At 58.4% G+C, this 17,101-nt stretch overlaps 5 protein-coding genes across 5 annotated transcripts; 1 reads left to right on the top strand and 4 right to left on the bottom strand.

The window, feature by feature from the left end:
* Window positions 1-113: 113 nt before the first annotated feature.
* On the bottom strand, window positions 114-3,869 carry MKK02DRAFT_33510 (uncharacterized protein; the record flags this gene model as incomplete). The annotated part of the gene is made up of 15 exons (XM_053088731.1): window positions 114-455; window positions 502-595; window positions 652-702; window positions 756-1,260; window positions 1,308-1,348; window positions 1,401-1,508; window positions 1,558-2,198; window positions 2,247-2,312; window positions 2,358-2,459; window positions 2,505-2,850; window positions 2,903-2,957; window positions 3,012-3,070; window positions 3,117-3,283; window positions 3,366-3,429; window positions 3,571-3,869. The coding sequence occupies 15 exons, from the start codon at window positions 3,867-3,869 to the stop codon at window positions 114-116; spliced, it is 2,940 nt and encodes a 979-aa protein (XP_052946058.1).
* A 404-nt stretch (window positions 3,870-4,273) lies between these two features.
* Window positions 4,274-7,038, bottom strand: MKK02DRAFT_25945 (extracellular elastinolytic metallo proteinase precursor; the record flags this gene model as incomplete). Its single annotated transcript, XM_053087119.1, has 6 exons — window positions 4,274-5,036; window positions 5,086-5,156; window positions 5,203-5,275; window positions 5,322-5,769; window positions 5,814-6,711; window positions 6,757-7,038. 6 exons carry the CDS (start codon window positions 7,036-7,038, stop codon window positions 4,274-4,276), a joined length of 2,535 nt encoding a protein of 844 aa, XP_052946057.1.
* A 578-nt stretch (window positions 7,039-7,616) lies between these two features.
* MKK02DRAFT_37084 (poly(A)+ mRNA-nucleus export-related protein) lies at window positions 7,617-9,553 on the top strand (the record flags this gene model as incomplete). The annotated part of the gene is made up of 5 exons (XM_053089556.1): window positions 7,617-7,886; window positions 7,952-8,164; window positions 8,212-8,661; window positions 8,711-9,010; window positions 9,074-9,553. 5 exons carry the CDS (start codon window positions 7,617-7,619, stop codon window positions 9,551-9,553), a joined length of 1,713 nt encoding a protein of 570 aa, XP_052946056.1.
* Window positions 9,554-9,759: 206 nt separating this feature from the next.
* Window positions 9,760-11,297, bottom strand: MKK02DRAFT_44982 (HotDog domain-containing protein; the record flags this gene model as incomplete). Its single annotated transcript, XM_053093177.1, has 7 exons — window positions 9,760-9,889; window positions 9,936-10,036; window positions 10,102-10,182; window positions 10,225-10,319; window positions 10,390-10,515; window positions 10,691-10,897; window positions 11,126-11,297. 7 exons carry the CDS (start codon window positions 11,295-11,297, stop codon window positions 9,760-9,762), a joined length of 912 nt encoding a protein of 303 aa, XP_052946055.1.
* Window positions 11,298-11,830: 533 nt separating this feature from the next.
* Window positions 11,831-15,306, bottom strand: MKK02DRAFT_25530 (uncharacterized protein; the record flags this gene model as incomplete). The annotated part of the gene is made up of 11 exons (XM_053087056.1): window positions 11,831-11,947; window positions 12,005-12,170; window positions 12,216-13,003; window positions 13,047-13,170; window positions 13,217-13,303; window positions 13,359-13,627; window positions 13,678-13,793; window positions 13,845-14,641; window positions 14,687-14,858; window positions 14,919-15,028; window positions 15,092-15,306. The coding sequence occupies 11 exons, from the start codon at window positions 15,304-15,306 to the stop codon at window positions 11,831-11,833; spliced, it is 2,961 nt and encodes a 986-aa protein (XP_052946054.1).
* Window positions 15,307-17,101: the final 1,795 nt, after the last annotated feature.

Raw genomic sequence — 17,101 nt, 5'->3', positions numbered from 1 at the left:
CCAATTGGCAGCTGACTAGCTGAGGGACCATAAATCGCACGAAGATCGTGAGAGATTAGATGATCCTTTAAGTTGAGTCCACAGCGCATAGGGCCCATTCGTATGATGATCCGTCAAGACTCCTGCTGCCAACCCCACCACCCCTTCTGCGCCTGCTGCTCCGCCACTTCCGCCTCTCTCCTTCTTTCCTCATTACCCGCCCGAGCAGCCTTCCAATCCTCCATCAGATCCTCCAGCTTGATCTTGACATTCCCATCGATGTCTCCCGTGGTGAGGTACGCAATCTTGTTTGTCAGATCGCGAATGGTCTTGTCTGTGTCAACCTCGTCAGGAAGACGGCGGAGCCGGCCAGTCAGATCGGCCGAGTCGGCTTTGAGGTCGTGTAGGGCCTGGCGGCGGGTAGAGAGGTGGTCTCGCAGGGTAGTTGTGGCGAGGAGGATAGTGTGCTCGAGTTGCTAGATTTCAGTGAGGCCAGAGGTGGTATAGGGAGATGCAACTTACCCGTAGCTCGGCAGCCTTCTTGGCGAGTTCCGCCTCTCGTATCCTGAGCTGCTGAACCGCATAAGCGAGCTCGACATCCACGTTCAGGTGTCGACTACCATGTCAGCTATCATGCTCAGACGTATGCGCAGTGATATATAGTAGACTCACGGCTCGACCACTATCAGACCCCGATGACAGGTTCTACCATGGTAAGAGCGCCTGATTGTCAGCTGCCAGTATCATCGGAACCATTTGTCCGATGGCCAACTCACCTCCTCCTCTCATCCCCTATTTCCGGATATACTGGCCGCTGTCCCGGCCATCCCCTCCGCGTGCCTTGGGGATCGACAATCTCCCACTCATATCCCTTTTCTCCCATCGACACATCCGCCGCATCGCTCGCGGAGCGTTTCCGACCGGGTTGATCAGAATCTGATGCCCAGGCTGACACATCCGAGTACCGGTTGAAATTGAGGCCCATCTGATGTGGACCCTCTCGCTCCCATTGGGCTTGTAGTTGACGCGACTCGACGGCAGATTGGGGTGGGCGACTCCGGTCTAGATGTTGACGTGTATCGACGGCTGATTGAGCTTGCCGATCGGTTGAGAAGGCCTGATGGTGGATCAACAGGGAAAGATTAGAGCCGCCAGATAAGGAAGTGATGATGGAGGGCCGCTTGGAGCCTGCTTTGGAGGCGAGGGATACCGCGGATAGATGCGATGCTCGGGTAGGCAGAGAGCCAAAATTGCGGTCGTAAGACATTGGCGAGGGCGATACTACAGGATCAGCGAAATGTCATCGAGCGGCATTCGAGCTTGCTCACAGTCCCGTGGATCCAGCTGCTCGTCCACCTCTTCCAGATCACTGAAATATCAGCTCTGTAGATCTGTAGCCTCGACGAGCAGTTGAGACTTACGGCTCAATGACAAGCGGGACGTTTGGCTTGTTTCTGGGAGCGTTCCTGAGTGTGCTTGGGCCGGGTCCGCCTTCCGAGTCAGACGTCTCGTAGTGTGTCCCTTTTCGCCTACGTATGAGCCTAGAGCATAAAGCTATCGGAGCATATCCGGACTCACGAGACCAGTCCTCCCAGCCCACCGATCAAAACACTTCCCGTTCGCCTCACACCATGCAACACACCACCCGCACTCGCGCTCGGCGGACTACTCTCCATCCCTTCCTCTGCATCCTTCGAGATCGAGTGCGTCCTCCTCCTGAGATTTCCAAACCTCCTCTTACCGCCATTCTCCCATTCCGCCCCCGCTAGATGCCCAGACCATAACGCCCCGATCCTGCGGGCACCAATGATATCCCGATCCTTTTCTCTCGTTTTTAGTATACCGTGAATATACGACTCGAGATTGCTCGTTATAGCGTTCGGGCTCGCTACGGAACCTACTTCGTCATCGGGTAAGATAAGGTTCAGGCCGTTGCTGGATGACCCGTCTCCGCTGGGATGGCCGTTCTCGATGAGCGTGTTGGAGCGGGACGGGGAGTGATGTTCCCGCTTTCGGAGAGGGGTGTCATCCAAGTGACCGACTTTGAGGTTGGCAGAGATGGACGAGGTGGCTGATGCGACTCCAGAGAAGAATCGACGATGGACTTGGAGAGGGTCGGTGCCGGATCGAAAGCGGTGAGTGTGAAAGTCAACCGTGAGGGCGCGGATGGAAGCGACCGAGAGGAAGTTGACAGGAGGAGATGAGTGTCCGGAAGACATCTGTGCATTAGGCGCCGGCCTGGGGAAGCACAGATACGAGGCACTTACATGATACGTATGCCATATACCGAGGAAGCGGTGTATCCTATTCGACATGAAAGGATCCCGAGGCAGCTGGTCATCAGTTCGGGTCTCATGAGAGTACCAGACCCCTCTCACCTTCTCCTGACCAAGCGTAGCTAGCTGGTAGTAGGTACTCGTAATCGAGCTTAGCAACACCGCCAGCGTCTTTGGATCGATGCAACCCCCAGAAGTCTCTTTCTATTGTGATCAGCTTCATCCCTCCTTGAAATGTCATGTGCTCACCTCAATCTTCAAGCTCTCCTCATGCTCCATCCCCATACTCCTCCTCCACACCCCGATTCCCTTCTTGGTCTCATCGCAGAACAGGCCATCAATCTCATCGGACGGAAACATGCCCCACAGCGCCAAAGAGGCCTGAATGAGCCGGACCACTTCGAGCACCATGAGGCAGAGCGGGTCAGTCAGGACTGAGGCGGCGGCGGCGGCTGGACGAGGGCTGTGAGGTGAGTGGGGATGCGAAGTGGACTTGGATGGCGAGGACTGAGGGGAGGTTGTGCGTGATAGTGCGGGGTGAGAAGGGGGTGGGGGCAGGCGATAGACTTCGAGGAATTTGCGTCGGAGGGCGGGTCTAGGATGTCAGTAGCGGCCTGTCGCCGTCAGAGCGGTTGAGTGCGGCATACATTGGCACTTCGAGCGTCATAGCTGCTCGTCCACCACATCCCAGTCTTCTCAGACCTGCCTGGTCAGCTTGCAGGCTAAGGAGAACGATCACGAAGAGGCGCGACGTACCAGTGTTCACGACCAAATAAGGCCTGGCTTCCCGCAGGTCACCTCCAGGGACGAAGAACCTATCTGAATCAGAAGATTCTATGACAGCCTCCCATCTGGACTCACGCATCCTGCCCGAACGCACTTGGGGTAGTCACCAGCAGACTCCCCCATTCCGTCTTTCGGACGGTCGACTTGGTCTCTCCAGCCAGTCGCTGAGTCGCTCGAGCAACTTCTGCTTCTGCCTCTTGAGAAGACAGAGAGGAGTCGGCGACGAGGCGATACACCGAGATCTGACCACGGTGTCAGCGCCTGTCACACGAAGATGAGGTTGCGAATGATCCATCACAGGGGGTCCCAGAGGGGAGACCTCACCTGCTCAGTCTGCTTCCCCGTCTGAGTGACTATACTCTGGCTCCAGTGGTCTCTGGACAAATACCTGCTGGATCAGCGCTATCTTCGGGCGAAGCACAATGCCTCCTCATGCTCATCATCCCCTCACTCCACACAACGCCTATCACCCCCCCTCATATCCCCTCATATCTCTAGCCCAACACCCTGAGAGAATCAAGGGACATACCAAGTCCTCAGCGCATACAGCGCATACCCACTCAGGACCACCTCCCGCTCCACCCTCAGCCTTCCTAATTGGGCTAACCAGCTCACCCCCGAGCTCGCCGAGCTCCCCGCTTGGGATTCCAGCTCATGCAGACTTCGATCGGTAGGGATGAGCAGCGCCGGGTCGTCTGGCGATGGAAGTGGAAGCTGTGAGGGGGAGGCGCCGGAGGATGCGGTCGTGCTCGTAGTGAGATTGGTAGTAGTAGCAGAGAGGGGAGAGGAGTGGGGGAGGAAGGTCGTTGATGGGGATCTGAGCGGCATGTCTGCGCCGTATGGGAATGATATTCACAAGCGGATCTTGTCCCGCGAATAGGGGATGTGAGGGGAGGATTGAAGCTCCATTCAGCCCACCCCACCGTATGGATAGACAATGTACAGAACGACCAACTGAGGATCGAACGGGTCGGGTGGGGAATGAGTCGTTCTATCTTCGTCGGTTCTTCGCGCTTATCCGACGTCATATATTCCGCACCACAAGCCCAGTCCCGGCTGCAGGCGTCGCGTCCGAAGCATTGGGAACCAGCTGCCACATCACATAGCAAATATACATCTCGACAGATTCACAACTTCGCGCAAGCTACAGTACAGCTGAATACCTTACAAACGGCGACCCATCCCTCTGGGATGTCCCCACACCTCCCCCTATCCCCCGGCTCCTGGTGCACCTAGTGACCCGGGTGCTTGGGCTTCTCAGGCTCGCCCGGTACCTCCTTCCCACACGCCTTGGGGGGCACCGTGAACCCATCCGACCTAATTCCTCCGCCCCACGGGGTCTGACCCACGACCTTGGCGTCCGCGCCCAGCCCGCGCTCCGCAAACGCCTTCCAGATGAGACACGCATTCTCACCACCCGTGAGGATCTGGTCCGACTGGATAATGGCGTCCCGAGCGTCAAAGAAGGACGGGCGACACGGCTGAATCTTCATCGCCGAGACGATGAGCTGGAGGGCGAGTGTGTTTCCGTGTTTGGGGATCAAGGGTGCGGGGCGGCCGAACGCGTCGACCGACTCGGCGAGGGTCTTGGTGTAGTAGTCGTTCGACTTGGAGGTGTCGGTAGGAGGGAAGAGGGTATTGGAGAAACCGTACTTCTCTACCAGGCGCTGCGACATGACAAAGAGGAACTCAGCCCAGACCTCGCCGATAGCGTGGACGCCCCAGTATCCGGGCTTGTCGAGCGTCTTGTACGTGGACGGGTTCGTAGAGGAGTTGGTCGAGTACTTGTAGTTGCGGATACCGGTGTCCCGGTTGGCGGCCCAAGCGCCCATGGCGTACACGTCGGTACCGTTCCGGAAGTTCTTGTGCTCGTCGATCTGGCGGATCAGGGTGGCGATCGCGTCTCCCCATCCTTCGCCCATACCCCCAGCTTCGCCAAAGCCGAGACAACCAGAGTTGGCCGGACCACCGGTAAGACGAGTGGAAAGACCGTGACTGAAGCATAAGCTGAGGACATGACCTCAAAGGAGAGGAGTCGGCTTACCTGTACTCGTGAATGACAATACCAGCCTCGAGATCACCGTCTCTGAAGGGTGTAGCGGTGTCCCAGACATACTATCGGCTTAGCTGAAGTCTTTTGGCCGTGCAGGGACAAGCTCACCATCCTCATTCGTGGCGCCTGGCCATCAGGGGGAGTCATGAAGTTTGCGTTGTTGTAGCCCGATCCATCTTGACTGGAATGTCAGCTTCGGCTACTCAAACAAGTGTCGGCCAACTTACGCGTTGCAGATGACGGGATCACCTCCCCTTCCGCCGAGCCCAAAGTTGTACGCCTGGAAGTTCCCGCTGATCTCGTCGAAACCAATACGGTGGAGGAGATCGTGATACACGTTGGAAGTGTAGAACAGCTGGGTAACGACCATCTCGTAGTACTCCTTGGGCGCCAGTCCCTCCTCCGCTCCATAGTCATACACAAAGACCATAGACTCGTTGACTGGCCGCTTGTTGGTGAGGAAGTTGTTTTGCCCTTCCCAGTCTTCGTGCGCGATGACATTGTTACCGGCGGTAGTGTAAAAGTCGGTACTGTTGCCAGTGACGTTGGTGCCCTTGAAGTGGGTCGGCCAGGGGTTGGACGAGGTGGGGATCTTGTGCCATCCGAGAGGAGACGCGACCGTGTCCCAGGGAGACTCAACGACGGTGAGATTGCCAACCTCGGGGTCGTTCACACCTGTAAGTCAGCGCAGACTCAAGACACGCAGGTGAATAGCTTACCCCATGGGAAGACCTGGTAAGTGTAAGGCTTGTACTTGGTAGGCGGAGCCGGAAGAGGCTTCTGCTTGCCACCCTTCTTGGCCTCCACGCGGTGCTCGGCCTTCTTGGGAGTGTCCCAGGTGTAGTCACTCGCCCAGTCGACCACCCGCAGCAACTCGCCCGTCAAGACATCGACGTACGCCTCGTACCAGTTATCCTGCATCTCCACCTCCATCTTCCAGACCATCCTCGGGGCGCCCTCGGATGTCTGAGTGAACATGAGCCGGGCGGGGACGGAGCTCTTGATACCGGCGGTGGCGAGACCAGGGCCGGAGATGTGCTCGGTGGGTGGCTCGGCGGGAGCCGCCTTGGGCGCGAGGGTGTGCTCGGGTGTAGAGTGGAAGTCCTCGAGACGCAGCTCGGCCAGCGAGCGCGCATCGGCGTGAAGACGAGGAAGGAGGGTAAGGAGCGCTTCGACGGGGGTCAACATCTGCCCCATCGCCTGGGCCTTGCCACCGCATACCGCCTCCTGCTGGTGCTTCAGGTGGTGGATCTGCTTGTAGAGCGACCGGATCGTCCGGTGATCCACCACCTTCTTCTCGCCGCCGAAACCGCCGAGCATGGCCCGCGCGGCGGTCTTGACGATGGCCCAAACACCCTCATCGCCCTTCATCTCGGCGATCTCCGCCTTGTGGGCGGCGATAAGCCTGTCCACCTTGGCGCAGTGGACGGCCGCCTCATTGCTGGGGTCCATGTCGACCGTGAGGGAGGCACCACCGGGGTGGAAGGAGTTTCCGTACGAGATGACCCGGCCATCTCGGTCAATGTTGAGGTTGATGTCTCCATCACCGACCTCGAGGCCGTTGATGAGCTGCCGCGCGTATACGTGGGTGATACCAGTGGAGCGGTCGGTGTAGGTCTACGCGATAAGCTCAGTCCCGCTTGAGAGTAAGAGTAGACTCACGTCGGGGCGAATGTAGTATCCTACGCCCTCGCCAGAGCCAATCTTGTCCTCAATGAACCGACTCGCCACCGCCTTGACATCGACCTCGCTCAGCCCCTGGATACTGATTTCGCCGTTCACCGGCTCGATAGGGAGAAGCTCAAACGTAGCATGCTTGTGTGATGGACCGAATCCAAGGGTCTTGCGGGATGAGTGGCGGTGGTGGGAGTGGTGGTGATGGGGATGGGCGATGGATAGGGTGGCGAGCAGGGGGAGGAGCGCGATGAGCGCCGAGGAGCGCATGATGGATGTTGCTCAGTGAGATGGGTGTGATGTAGAGGTGTAGATGGCTGTGTGATGTGGTGTGGGATGTGAGGTGACAGAGGGGGTTACGCGTTGCCTAGCGTGTTATATAGGCTGCGATAGTGGGTGGGTGATCGCACGAGCTGATAAGGATGGGCCGGATGGGGGTAACGTTAATTACTATAAACGGCTACTTCATTCAACCGGGACTTCCGTCGGAAGCTGCTAACTGTAATCGATCCCTCCCTTTTACGGCCCGAGAGAAGTTGACCGCGACCAGAAGTCCACACAGCTACAGTGAGCTTGCTTCTCCATCTTCCACCTATACTCTACACACCTCTCTGCCCTCACAATCAGCTCTCCACTAGGATGCGCTTCACAGCTCCAGATTCGGACGAGGAAGCTTCCACCGTCACCCCGGGCACGTTCAACGCCTGGCGGTCACCTGCGCCCATCAAGAATGGCGGTCCAAGCAGGTACATCTCCTCCTCCCATCTCTGGCTCAGAGCTGATATATTAGGGCACCCTACACCTCCTCAATATCTACAGCGAAACCCCGATCAGCTCTCGGCAAGCGTATGAAATCTTACGCGGAGGACTCCGACTCCGACTCTGAGGTCGACCGGGCCATCGACTCGGAGGATGAGGTGGACCTCGTCGGGCTCAGTGAAAGCTGGGACGAGGTCAAGAAGACCCCTTCTGGATCGAAGGCTGCGGCTAGGAAGGCTGGTGTCAATGCGGCGGTCTCGCGAGTGCGCAAAGAAAACTTCAGTGCGATGATGGAGATCATCGAGACTGAGCCCAACCAGTATGAGGCTTGGGTGAAGATCACGGAAGAAGCGGCTTGGGTAGGTCTTCTTTCCTCCTCGACGCTCCAGTATGGAAGTGACGGTCAGCCGAGCTGATGGGTCAGCATGAGGGCCATAAGATTGCTCATTCGCGCCGAGCTGAGCTGCGCGAGATCGCGCTCAACGCGAAGGCCGAGATGAAGCAGTCTCACGACCTGCAAGCGGCGCAAGATGCAGAGGAGATGCGGAAGATGCTGGAGGGGCTGGCAATCCAGCAGACCAAAGAGGAAGAAGAGGCCCGGCGCATCTTCAAGGAAAGGGAGGCGAAGCTGTGGGCGGTGAGTGGTATGACGACAAGCGGTTCAGAGTCTGGCTGACGAGACAGGATATTGACGCCGCCCTGAAACATACGCAGGAGCTCGAGGCGCAGAAGCGCAAGCTGGATGGCGCTCAGCAGCGTCTCGCCGCCGCTGAGGCCCAAAAGCGGAAAGATGCCGCCGCAGCCGCTGAGGCTGCAGTGCAGGAGGAGGCCGCCAGCAAGGCGAGAGCGGTGGCGGAGAAGGCGCGGGCCGACGCGCTCGCCAAGGCCCAAAAGGAGCAGGCGGAGGAGAGGAAGCGGGAAGAGGAGGCAGCGAAGCGGAAAGTCGCAGACCAACGGGGACTGCCGGGTGCCGAGTGGAAGGCATACGTGAACAAGCAGCGGTGGATGAAGGCGGAGGTGATCGAAAAAGCGAAGGCGGAGGGTGGGGTCCGGGCGGGACTGCGAAAGGGTATGCGGTTGATGACAAGGGGTCTGGGCCAGGTGGTGAATACGAGGGAGTCGGTCGTTCGTGTCGTGAGTCGTGCTTCCCCGTTGAGGAGTACATTTTGAGCTGAACATGCAGACCAACGACATTGCCGCCATCCTCAATGATCAACTGCCCGCGCCTCCATCTACAAGCTCTCCGATGCTCCTCTCCCACCCTCCTCCCATCGCCTACTCGTACCTGCTCTCACACCTGGCAAAGTCAATCATCAAGCAGGCAGAGTCAGAAGTCTCTGCCAAGCAAGATGCGGCATTCCCCTTGGCTCGAATCGTCGTTGGTCTCCTCCTCCGTGGCCATGCTGCCTTCGGCGAGGTGCTGTTCGCGCGTTTCGTCAAGAAATGTCCGTGGATCGTGCCTTTCTATCCCAGCCGCCAGCCAGTAAGTCCGGTATCCCCACCTGGGCTGCACCTGTATGACACCGGACATTCAGCTGATTCATAGGACCAACCTCGTGCGGAGTACGAGAAGTCGACCGGCCGCAGTACAGACGAAGGTCTCGCAGACTATGTCTCGCGCATGGCCGGTATCTCCACTCTCTACTTCGCCATCCTCCAAACCCCTCTTGGCTCACTCATGCGCTACATCCCCTCCCCACCGAGCCCGGACGAGCTCCTCGTCCTCGTTATCCCGCCCCTCCGTCTCCCCGCCGCGTGGACGTGGATCTCTTTCGCCCTCCGAGACTCGATGCCGTCCCTTCCGCCCATCGCGACGATCCTGGCGAGCTGGATCGAGGTGTGCGGGTTCGCCGTCGGGCGGACCTTTGGCCTCACCCAGCTCACCAAGGTGTACGAGGCCATCAAGAAGGAGGGACTTGGAGAGGGGACTATCAAAGGGGATAGCGAGGCCGCGAGGCAGAGGTTGGCGATGCTTCTGGACGGACCGTGGCAGGATCACGAGCCACAGGGGCGGCACTGGGAGTGAGTGGGCGGCAGGGTGGGTATCGAGCGGTGTGGGGATTCCGGGCCTTCATTTTCATTCTGCATGAGTATCATCATCCGCTGTATCATCATCGCTGTAAACGAGTCATCATCAAGTTGTATCAGTACTCAACCATCAGATCATCATGTACCACTAGTATCCTATGCATTTACGCCCTCGCGATTCCATCACCCTCAGATCCCAAACGTCTAATTCGCCTTGCTAGCATACACGGCTGGCGTCGTTGCCGGCGAAGAAGAAGGCAGTGGTCTTCCCAGAGCAGCCGTCACTCCGCTGCTCTGCAAAAAGTTTGCCCATTTTGGCTCTACGAACAGCGCGCTATACTCGTCAGCTCAGGTTCCCTAGCGGAGGTCGAGGAGCTCACGTAGCCTCGGCAATCTTTTCACCCTCGAGCGTTTCCATCGTCCCGCTCACCATGACTTTTCGGCCATTAACGCTGTCGAGCTTCGTACGAACCACGACGAACTGTACTGAGTGAGCTTACTGTCATTGAATAGCTTTCGGATGACCAGGAAAGCGAGGAAACTCACCTGATCAGCGTGCAGCGGGGACCGGTAGTTGACATTAAGGTTCGCTGTGACTCCAATATGCGTAGGAAGGTTCAGCAGGGCCTGCAGGTCAGCAAATGCTCAGGGACCGATGTAGGAGCTCACATTCCGCGCCAAGCTCTCATCAAAGACAGTCGAGATGATACCGCCATGTATGATCCCATCGTGGCCACACAGCGCACGACCGAGATGCAGGACAGCTAGGGTGTATCAGCTTACCGCCAGGCTAAATACACAAGCGGTAAGAAGTGCTTGGATCAAGGAGCTCACCGATAGCTTCCGATTCGTCATCCTTTGAGAAGACGATAGGCGGGACAGCGAGCTTTCCTGGTCCGCGCAATGATCCGGCTGTGAGGGAGTTGTGGATCTTGTCGGGGTCGAAACGGGCGTACGGTCCTGGAGATCAGCGCTGACTCTCCCGCTCCCATCGCGCCTCTTCGCCTCTCTGCAGCCCCTCTCAACGCTCCTCTTTCAGCCTCCGACGCCCACAGCACAGTGCTTTCGCCCTCCGGCCCTGCCGAGACCTCTTGTCTCATCGAGAACCCAGATGAAGGGAAAGCGACAGACTTACGAGTCTCATACCACCCCTCTCTCGTTCTCAGCCTCGCCACGATCCACAGCTTCTGCAAATCCTTCTCCGTCTCCCCCATCAGCGCCTTGCCCTGCGGCGAGTCCCCGGCGGGCGGTGGGGGCGCGTAGCGCGGATACAGGAGGAGGACGATTTTAGGAGGAAAGACGGCGCCTGTAAAGTACGCGGCGGGAAAGGCTATTGTGAGTGCTGAGGAGGTCAGCGAGAGCTCGTGTGGGACATACGGTCGGCTGGGGCCGGATCGGCCATTCTTCCCTCTTCCCTGGGACTTCTCTCGCCGATGAGCAGGAGGCGAAGCGGCAGAACGGGAGCTATGGATGAGGGTGCCCATCACTCCTCTCTGTCCCGACAGCGCCCTCGTCGCCGGGCTGTCCCCTAGTCGCCCTAGTCAAACAGTGATGATGATAGATGACTCACCGAGCCTGACAGCCCACTTCCTGAACGCCGACGGGCCCTGATACATTCCTCCCTGGGTGTACGCTCTCCTTCCTGCTCCTGCCGCTCCTCCAGCACCTCCTGTGGGCCTAGACCGGAAAGTAGCAGAGGCAGCCTCGTTTCGGAAGCCCGTAAAGGCCGTACGGAAGCTCATGTTGACAAGCGATGACAGGCGTGATGAAGTGGATTTGACGATGAGTGATTGATGTTGTCGGGTTACCGGTCTGTCTCGATATGAGTCAGTGAGCGATGGTATGCTCTGGAGTGTTTATGATGATCAGCAGGTGAGTATACAATAGAGGACAAAGAGAAGAGCAAGAGGAGGGTGGAAAAAGAACCTGGCTCGAGGCGAGACGGGCCGGGCGGGGCTCTTTCGGGTATCGACGATCTCGCGCCGGTGGAGTCTCCACATCACCCCGCCTCGCTCAAGCGGGGTATTATCGGCGGTTTCGGCGCTGATGCGAAGACGTCCGATGAGCGCTGCTTTGCTTACTATCACTTGGACAGCACGACAGAAGGGCCAGGCAGAGCCATAAGCACTGCAAGATGTCCAAGAGTATACTTTTAGATACATCGACAGCCCTTTTCATAACAGACCCTCCTCATCCTGCAGATGCTACAACAGACGTTCCCCCCTTGTCCTCGCTGCTATACACAATTGCCGGTCCCAAAGCGGACTTCGACCTCCTAGGCATCATATGCGACCCGCCCACCGACAAAGGAGAAACGGTAGTTGCCCTGATACCAGTTCCGGAACGAGCTGCGCTCCGCCATTTTCGGGATGGTAGCGTATGATCCGCCAAGCTGTGATACATATCAGCTTCAGTCCGGCCAAACTGGGTAGAAGGGCAGGAGACTCACCACGACAAAGTGCTTGCCATCAAAGAAGTCAGACGAGTAGCCCGGGTAAAGCTTGCTCGGGGTGTACCCCTCCAGCGGCTGGAACTCGGTCGTCGTCCATTCCCAAACACCGCCATTGTGGCCGTGCAGCTTCTTGCCGGCGTTGTCGATCATGGTCTTCTCGGCCCTTTTCGTTCAGCTCATTCCCTCCAGCAAAAAAGACTTGACTCACGGGATAGGATGCCAGTTCTTGAATCCGACATTGGCCCTCTGGCCCGCCGGCCGCGCACCATTCTCATGCGCCCAGAACGCCCTCAGCTCGGCCTCGCTCGGCAGCCTACCGCCCTTCCACCGCGCATACGCCTCCAGCTCGTTTTTGCTCGCCTGGACGGGCCACCTGCCCGCCACGTCGAACCCTACCGGCCCATATAGCGTCCGCACCCTCCACTCTCCATCCTCCTGGACCCACGACGCAGGCGCCGAGTCTTTGGTCAGAACCAAACCAGTCTTTCCCGCAAAGTCGAGGTAGTCGCCGTTCGATATGGGCAGGGTGTCAATCTTGAACGCCGGAGTCTGGACGCTGATCCGAGGGTTCTCTGGATCCCATCCGAATTCGTGTCCCGCCCAGGCGTCAGGGGAGGTATACTGCTCGTCCTCGTCCTCCGCATCATCATGGCCGATCTCAACCTGTCCTGCCGGGAGTGAGACAATCTCGTTGGCGTTTGACGCAGCCTCAATAGCCCATCGTTTGGCCAGGACGTCCCACTGCGGAGTGGCGAGGCAAGTGGGGGGCCTAGTCGCCGCGCTCTGGATGAGCATGTACAGAAGCGTCTCGGCGTGCATCGCCTCGTGCTCGTATGTCATGAACAGGGTGCGTCCGGCTCGGCGGTCGAGGGGCATGCTGCCGTCGTTGAGGGCTTGGTAGACGTCTCGAACGCGCAGGCGGACGCGGTCCCGGAATGCGAGGATCTCGCGGAGGGCGGGCCAGTCGGCTTCTTCTACCGGAACTTCAGAGTGGGACTGGATATCAGCGGTGCTATGTACACAAAAGGATTCAGCTTACGTGGATCTTGGTAGGATCGTCAACGTCCGGATCGATTCCGCGCTCAAAGATGTCTTTGAAGAATTCGGGGTGGCTGGGCTTTCCGTCCGTCAAGCGAGTGAGGTAGATGTCGAGGAAAGTGGGGCTAGCTCATCAGCTTACAGTTGGACACTGGTTCGGAGGCGGCTCACATATGCCCGATGTAGAACAAGCAGATATGGCGTAGATCAATAGGCTTGGTGTGCAACATCGCCTCAGGTATCATACCCAGCGTGATGCTGTAGAGTCAGCTCCAGCCTTTGACCAAGAGCAGCCAAGGCGAGGCGGACGTACTGATCCCAGACCTTCCACATAGCCTGCCAGTCACTCCATTTCGGTACGCCCTGACACGCCGCCGTCTTGCTCTCCTCCGGGGCAGCCAGCGCGACATCTTGGACGGGTGTTGACGACACTGTGTTCTTTTCGATGATGGGGGCCGCGGAGAACCTGGCGTGAGGTCGCTCAAGGAGCCAGAGGCGATACTCCGAGTCGGGCGCTTTCCACGAGTTGATGACTCGCAGGTCGGCAGCTTGGAAGAGGTCGAGAGCTTCACCGTGCGAGTACTGATCGAGTCAGCTTCTCGAGGTATCCTGCAGCAAGGGAGCAGACCTACTTTGTAGCTCCACTCGATGTTCAGCAGCTCATCCTTCTCGAGCTTAACATCTTTGCCTGATCCGGGAAGATGTATGGTCTGCTCGGCCTTGCTGCGGAAATACGCCTCATGCCGGCCTATCAGGTCAGCTCGATCCTCGTTCAGGCTCGTCGTGCAAGCTGACTCACCCAGAGCCTCGTTGTACCTCCCCACAAACTCCACTCCGGGCACATCCCTCAGCCCCAACTCCCTCTCGACGATCTTCCACCCGTGCTCCTCAAAAGCACGCGTATGACCCGCGGGATCATTGTACGCCACTTCCACCTTACGCCTGCCCTCCTCGCCCGGAGCGGGACGGCCATCGAGACCGAGGAGTAGGGTATCGCCATCGTGCAGAGGCAGCGAACCGAGGAACGGCGCAGCCGCTTCCCGGGGAAAGTTACCGAGGGACGAACCGAGGAAGACGATATGGAGCGGACGCGAGGTGGCCTCGGTGCTAGTCACCGCGTTGGGTAGGTGGATTGACTTGGGCGATTCCGGGCGAGTCCACTTATCGTTGGTCTGGGAGAGGTCCACGTCGTCCGAGGTGTTATTGGGGTCGACGATCCCGGCTGATTGGGGCGGACAGGCAGTAGGCGGTGGAGTGACCAGATCCGCCTCGGTAGGACTGCCCAACTCCATATTGGCCGTCTGAGGCGTCACCGGCCCGATCGAATCAGGGGACGACTCCTTCTTTGCCCGCAGAGCAGACAGCTTGCCGTCCTTGATGAACTGCAGACCGGCATTGTAGTCGCCATGCAGACCAATACACTCGACCTTGCCCGCTAGCTTGTCGCCATACGCCTCGTCCATTTCGCCGAGGACGCGGTCGAGCTCGGGGTAAGAGAGGTCGAGCGGGTGATACGTGATGGGTATCTTGTCTGGAGTTTTGTCGGGTAGGGTGCCAGCAAGGGCAGTGAGTAGATGTGCTGTCTTGCGGAGTGCGCTACGAATCAGCTTTTCGCTCTTGGCTCTGCAGAAGCTGACTCACCCTGCACCCAGCTCGACAACATCATAGCCTCGCTCGAATCCGCCTCCCATCCCCTGCTCCCCATTCACCCCATTGTTCCACTTCCCGACCGCCGCATCTCCCCACCTCGCAGGCTTCCATGGCGATGCGGGCCTGTGCTCCTGCTCCAGCTCTTGCTCAAGCTTCTTGCGCTCTTCCTTGCCCTGCTCCCGCTCCGCTTCCTGCTCGTCCGGCGTGAGGGCACGCCGGGCACCCGGGAAGCCCATAGACCGAGCGATCTCCGGACCGTGGTTGCGCAGAAGGTTCAGCTCGTCCGGAAAGAGGTAGTACTCTGGAGCTTGGGCGGTAATTCGGTCGTACAGCCTGAATGTCAGCCAATCTCCTTCGCCCCGGGATTGCCATTCAAGCTATTGATTCCAAACTCACCTCAATCCCTGTTCGTCATAGAGCACTACAGTCGGTACGCTTCGCTTGAACGCCCACTGCTTATCCTCCTCTTGCTCTCCCGGCACAGTCACCTCCCCGGTCCCCATCAACCCCGCCTCGATCTCATCCCTCAACCCCGATCCGCTCGCGTCGTCCGTCTCGGCCCCTCCTCCGTTCTTCGAGGGCAGCGTGTATATTGTCGTGCGCTGTACCATCTTGTCGGGTTCCCTAGACCGTATGTTGATGTCGGGTTGAGGTATACTGACAGCTGTGTGGTCAGCTTGTACCAGCAGCAGAACCGGAGAAGCGAAGCCTAATTAGCGAAGCGGATGCAGGCCGAGGACCCCAGAATCGGGGGAGGGGATGATGCAAAGCCCGATAGCCGAGGCTACGTCATCGCCACGTTCCACCAACGTCGCAGCGACGGCAGAGACGCTCGAGACGCTCGAGACGACCAAGCAAGTCCATACATCCGCAAGCTATTGGCTTAAGGCTGCCTCTCCCTCCTCCCTACAGCACAGCGCGTACAGAAGATCACTCATTCTTACTCATACTGCCCGCCTCCGGGGCGTGACAGCTCATATCAATGGCCGGCCGGGAGCCTCCTCTTCTGCTTGCACATCCCCTTCGTCTTCTTGCCTGACGCACCCGCAGCGTTCAATCCCGCCCCAATCTGCGAAGCACCCCTCGCATTGCCTTCATCTCCGGTGGCACCCGGAGTTCCGCCCATCGAAGAGTTCGGGGTCCTCATACCGGCAGCGGCCGAGGAGGACGAGGACGCGGGCGCCATGGGTTTGGGCTGCATGGGTACCGCCGAGGAGAAGACGGGAGGAGTGGCTTCTTCAGCGGGAGCGCCTTTGACGGGCGCGGCTGGAGTGAGCTTGACAGGAGCTGGCTCCATAGGCGCCGGAGCAGGGTCCATGGGTCCCATAGGCTGGCCCATGTCCGGCTGGACCGCGCCCTGTTTTCCGCCGTAGTCGGTGCACTTTTGAGACTTGCAGGAACCGCCTTGGGCGATATCGAGGGTGATGACGGATGCCGCCTCGGTGTAAGTCGCGCTCATCCTCTTGGGGTTGTTGGCAACGCGGGACGAGTTGTATTCGGGGTTGTTACCGGGGAGCTTGGCGAGCGGGGTCTGGATCCCGACGGGCTAGGATTTCATCAGCTCAGCCTCGTATACTGCTGGATCCTGTACACTCACCTCATTGACGATCTGACCGTGCATCTGACAGTCTTGCTTGGTGTTCTTGTACTTGGCAAGTAGCGGACACCCCATCGGGTCGGCCGTCATACCAGGACATTGTTCACCGACTTGGTCGAGGAGGCCACTTGGGAATCCTAGATGTCAGCATAACCCCAGACACCGGTGCCATCACAGACTTACCGTTGATCCAGTCGGCATGGAAAGACAGTCCAAAGTTGTCTCCGTTCGCGCTGCTAATCAGCTACTTATCCAACCAAGCTGTTTGGTGTAGACCTACAGTACGAAGCAGCCGGGATACCACTCGTAGTCCGCCCCGAGACTCTGCTTGGGCTTGTAGTATGCTATATTGATCAGCTTACTCCCCAATGGTACCCAGCACGTCCAGGGTGACTAACTCACTCTCCATAAAAAGCGCAGGCATGGGGACAAACCCCTGAGGACACTTGCCCCCGTCAAATTTCCCGATTGGGTACGTGACATGGCTGTTGTCTTCCTTGTACGAGTCGACCCCATTCCAGCACGATGGGAAGTAGATCTGACAGTTAGTGTCCGTTTCTCAAGGCACTGATTAAGATGTTCAAGTACTTGGGGTCGGATAGTCTCGCACTCAAAGTCGGCTGGGATGTAGCTGAGTCGGTCTGGCCGGCCAGTATTGCCCTCAATCTCCTGCTCGTATCTGATCTGAGTATCCGATGAAGTACCCGCCATCCACTCCTCCGCGTCCCTCGATGTCTCACTCGATGTTTCAGTCCCGCCACCGCCCGCACCCCTACTCTCTCGCCAACCTTCTCTCTCGCCAAGTCGCC

This window comes from Dioszegia hungarica (assembly GCF_025882075.1).
Source record: "Dioszegia hungarica strain PDD-24b-2 chromosome Unknown MKK02contig_8, whole genome shotgun sequence".
In the NCBI taxonomy this organism is placed as follows: Eukaryota; Fungi; Basidiomycota; class Tremellomycetes; order Tremellales; family Bulleribasidiaceae; genus Dioszegia; species Dioszegia hungarica.
This window is presented reverse-complemented; position numbering and strand designations above follow the sequence as displayed.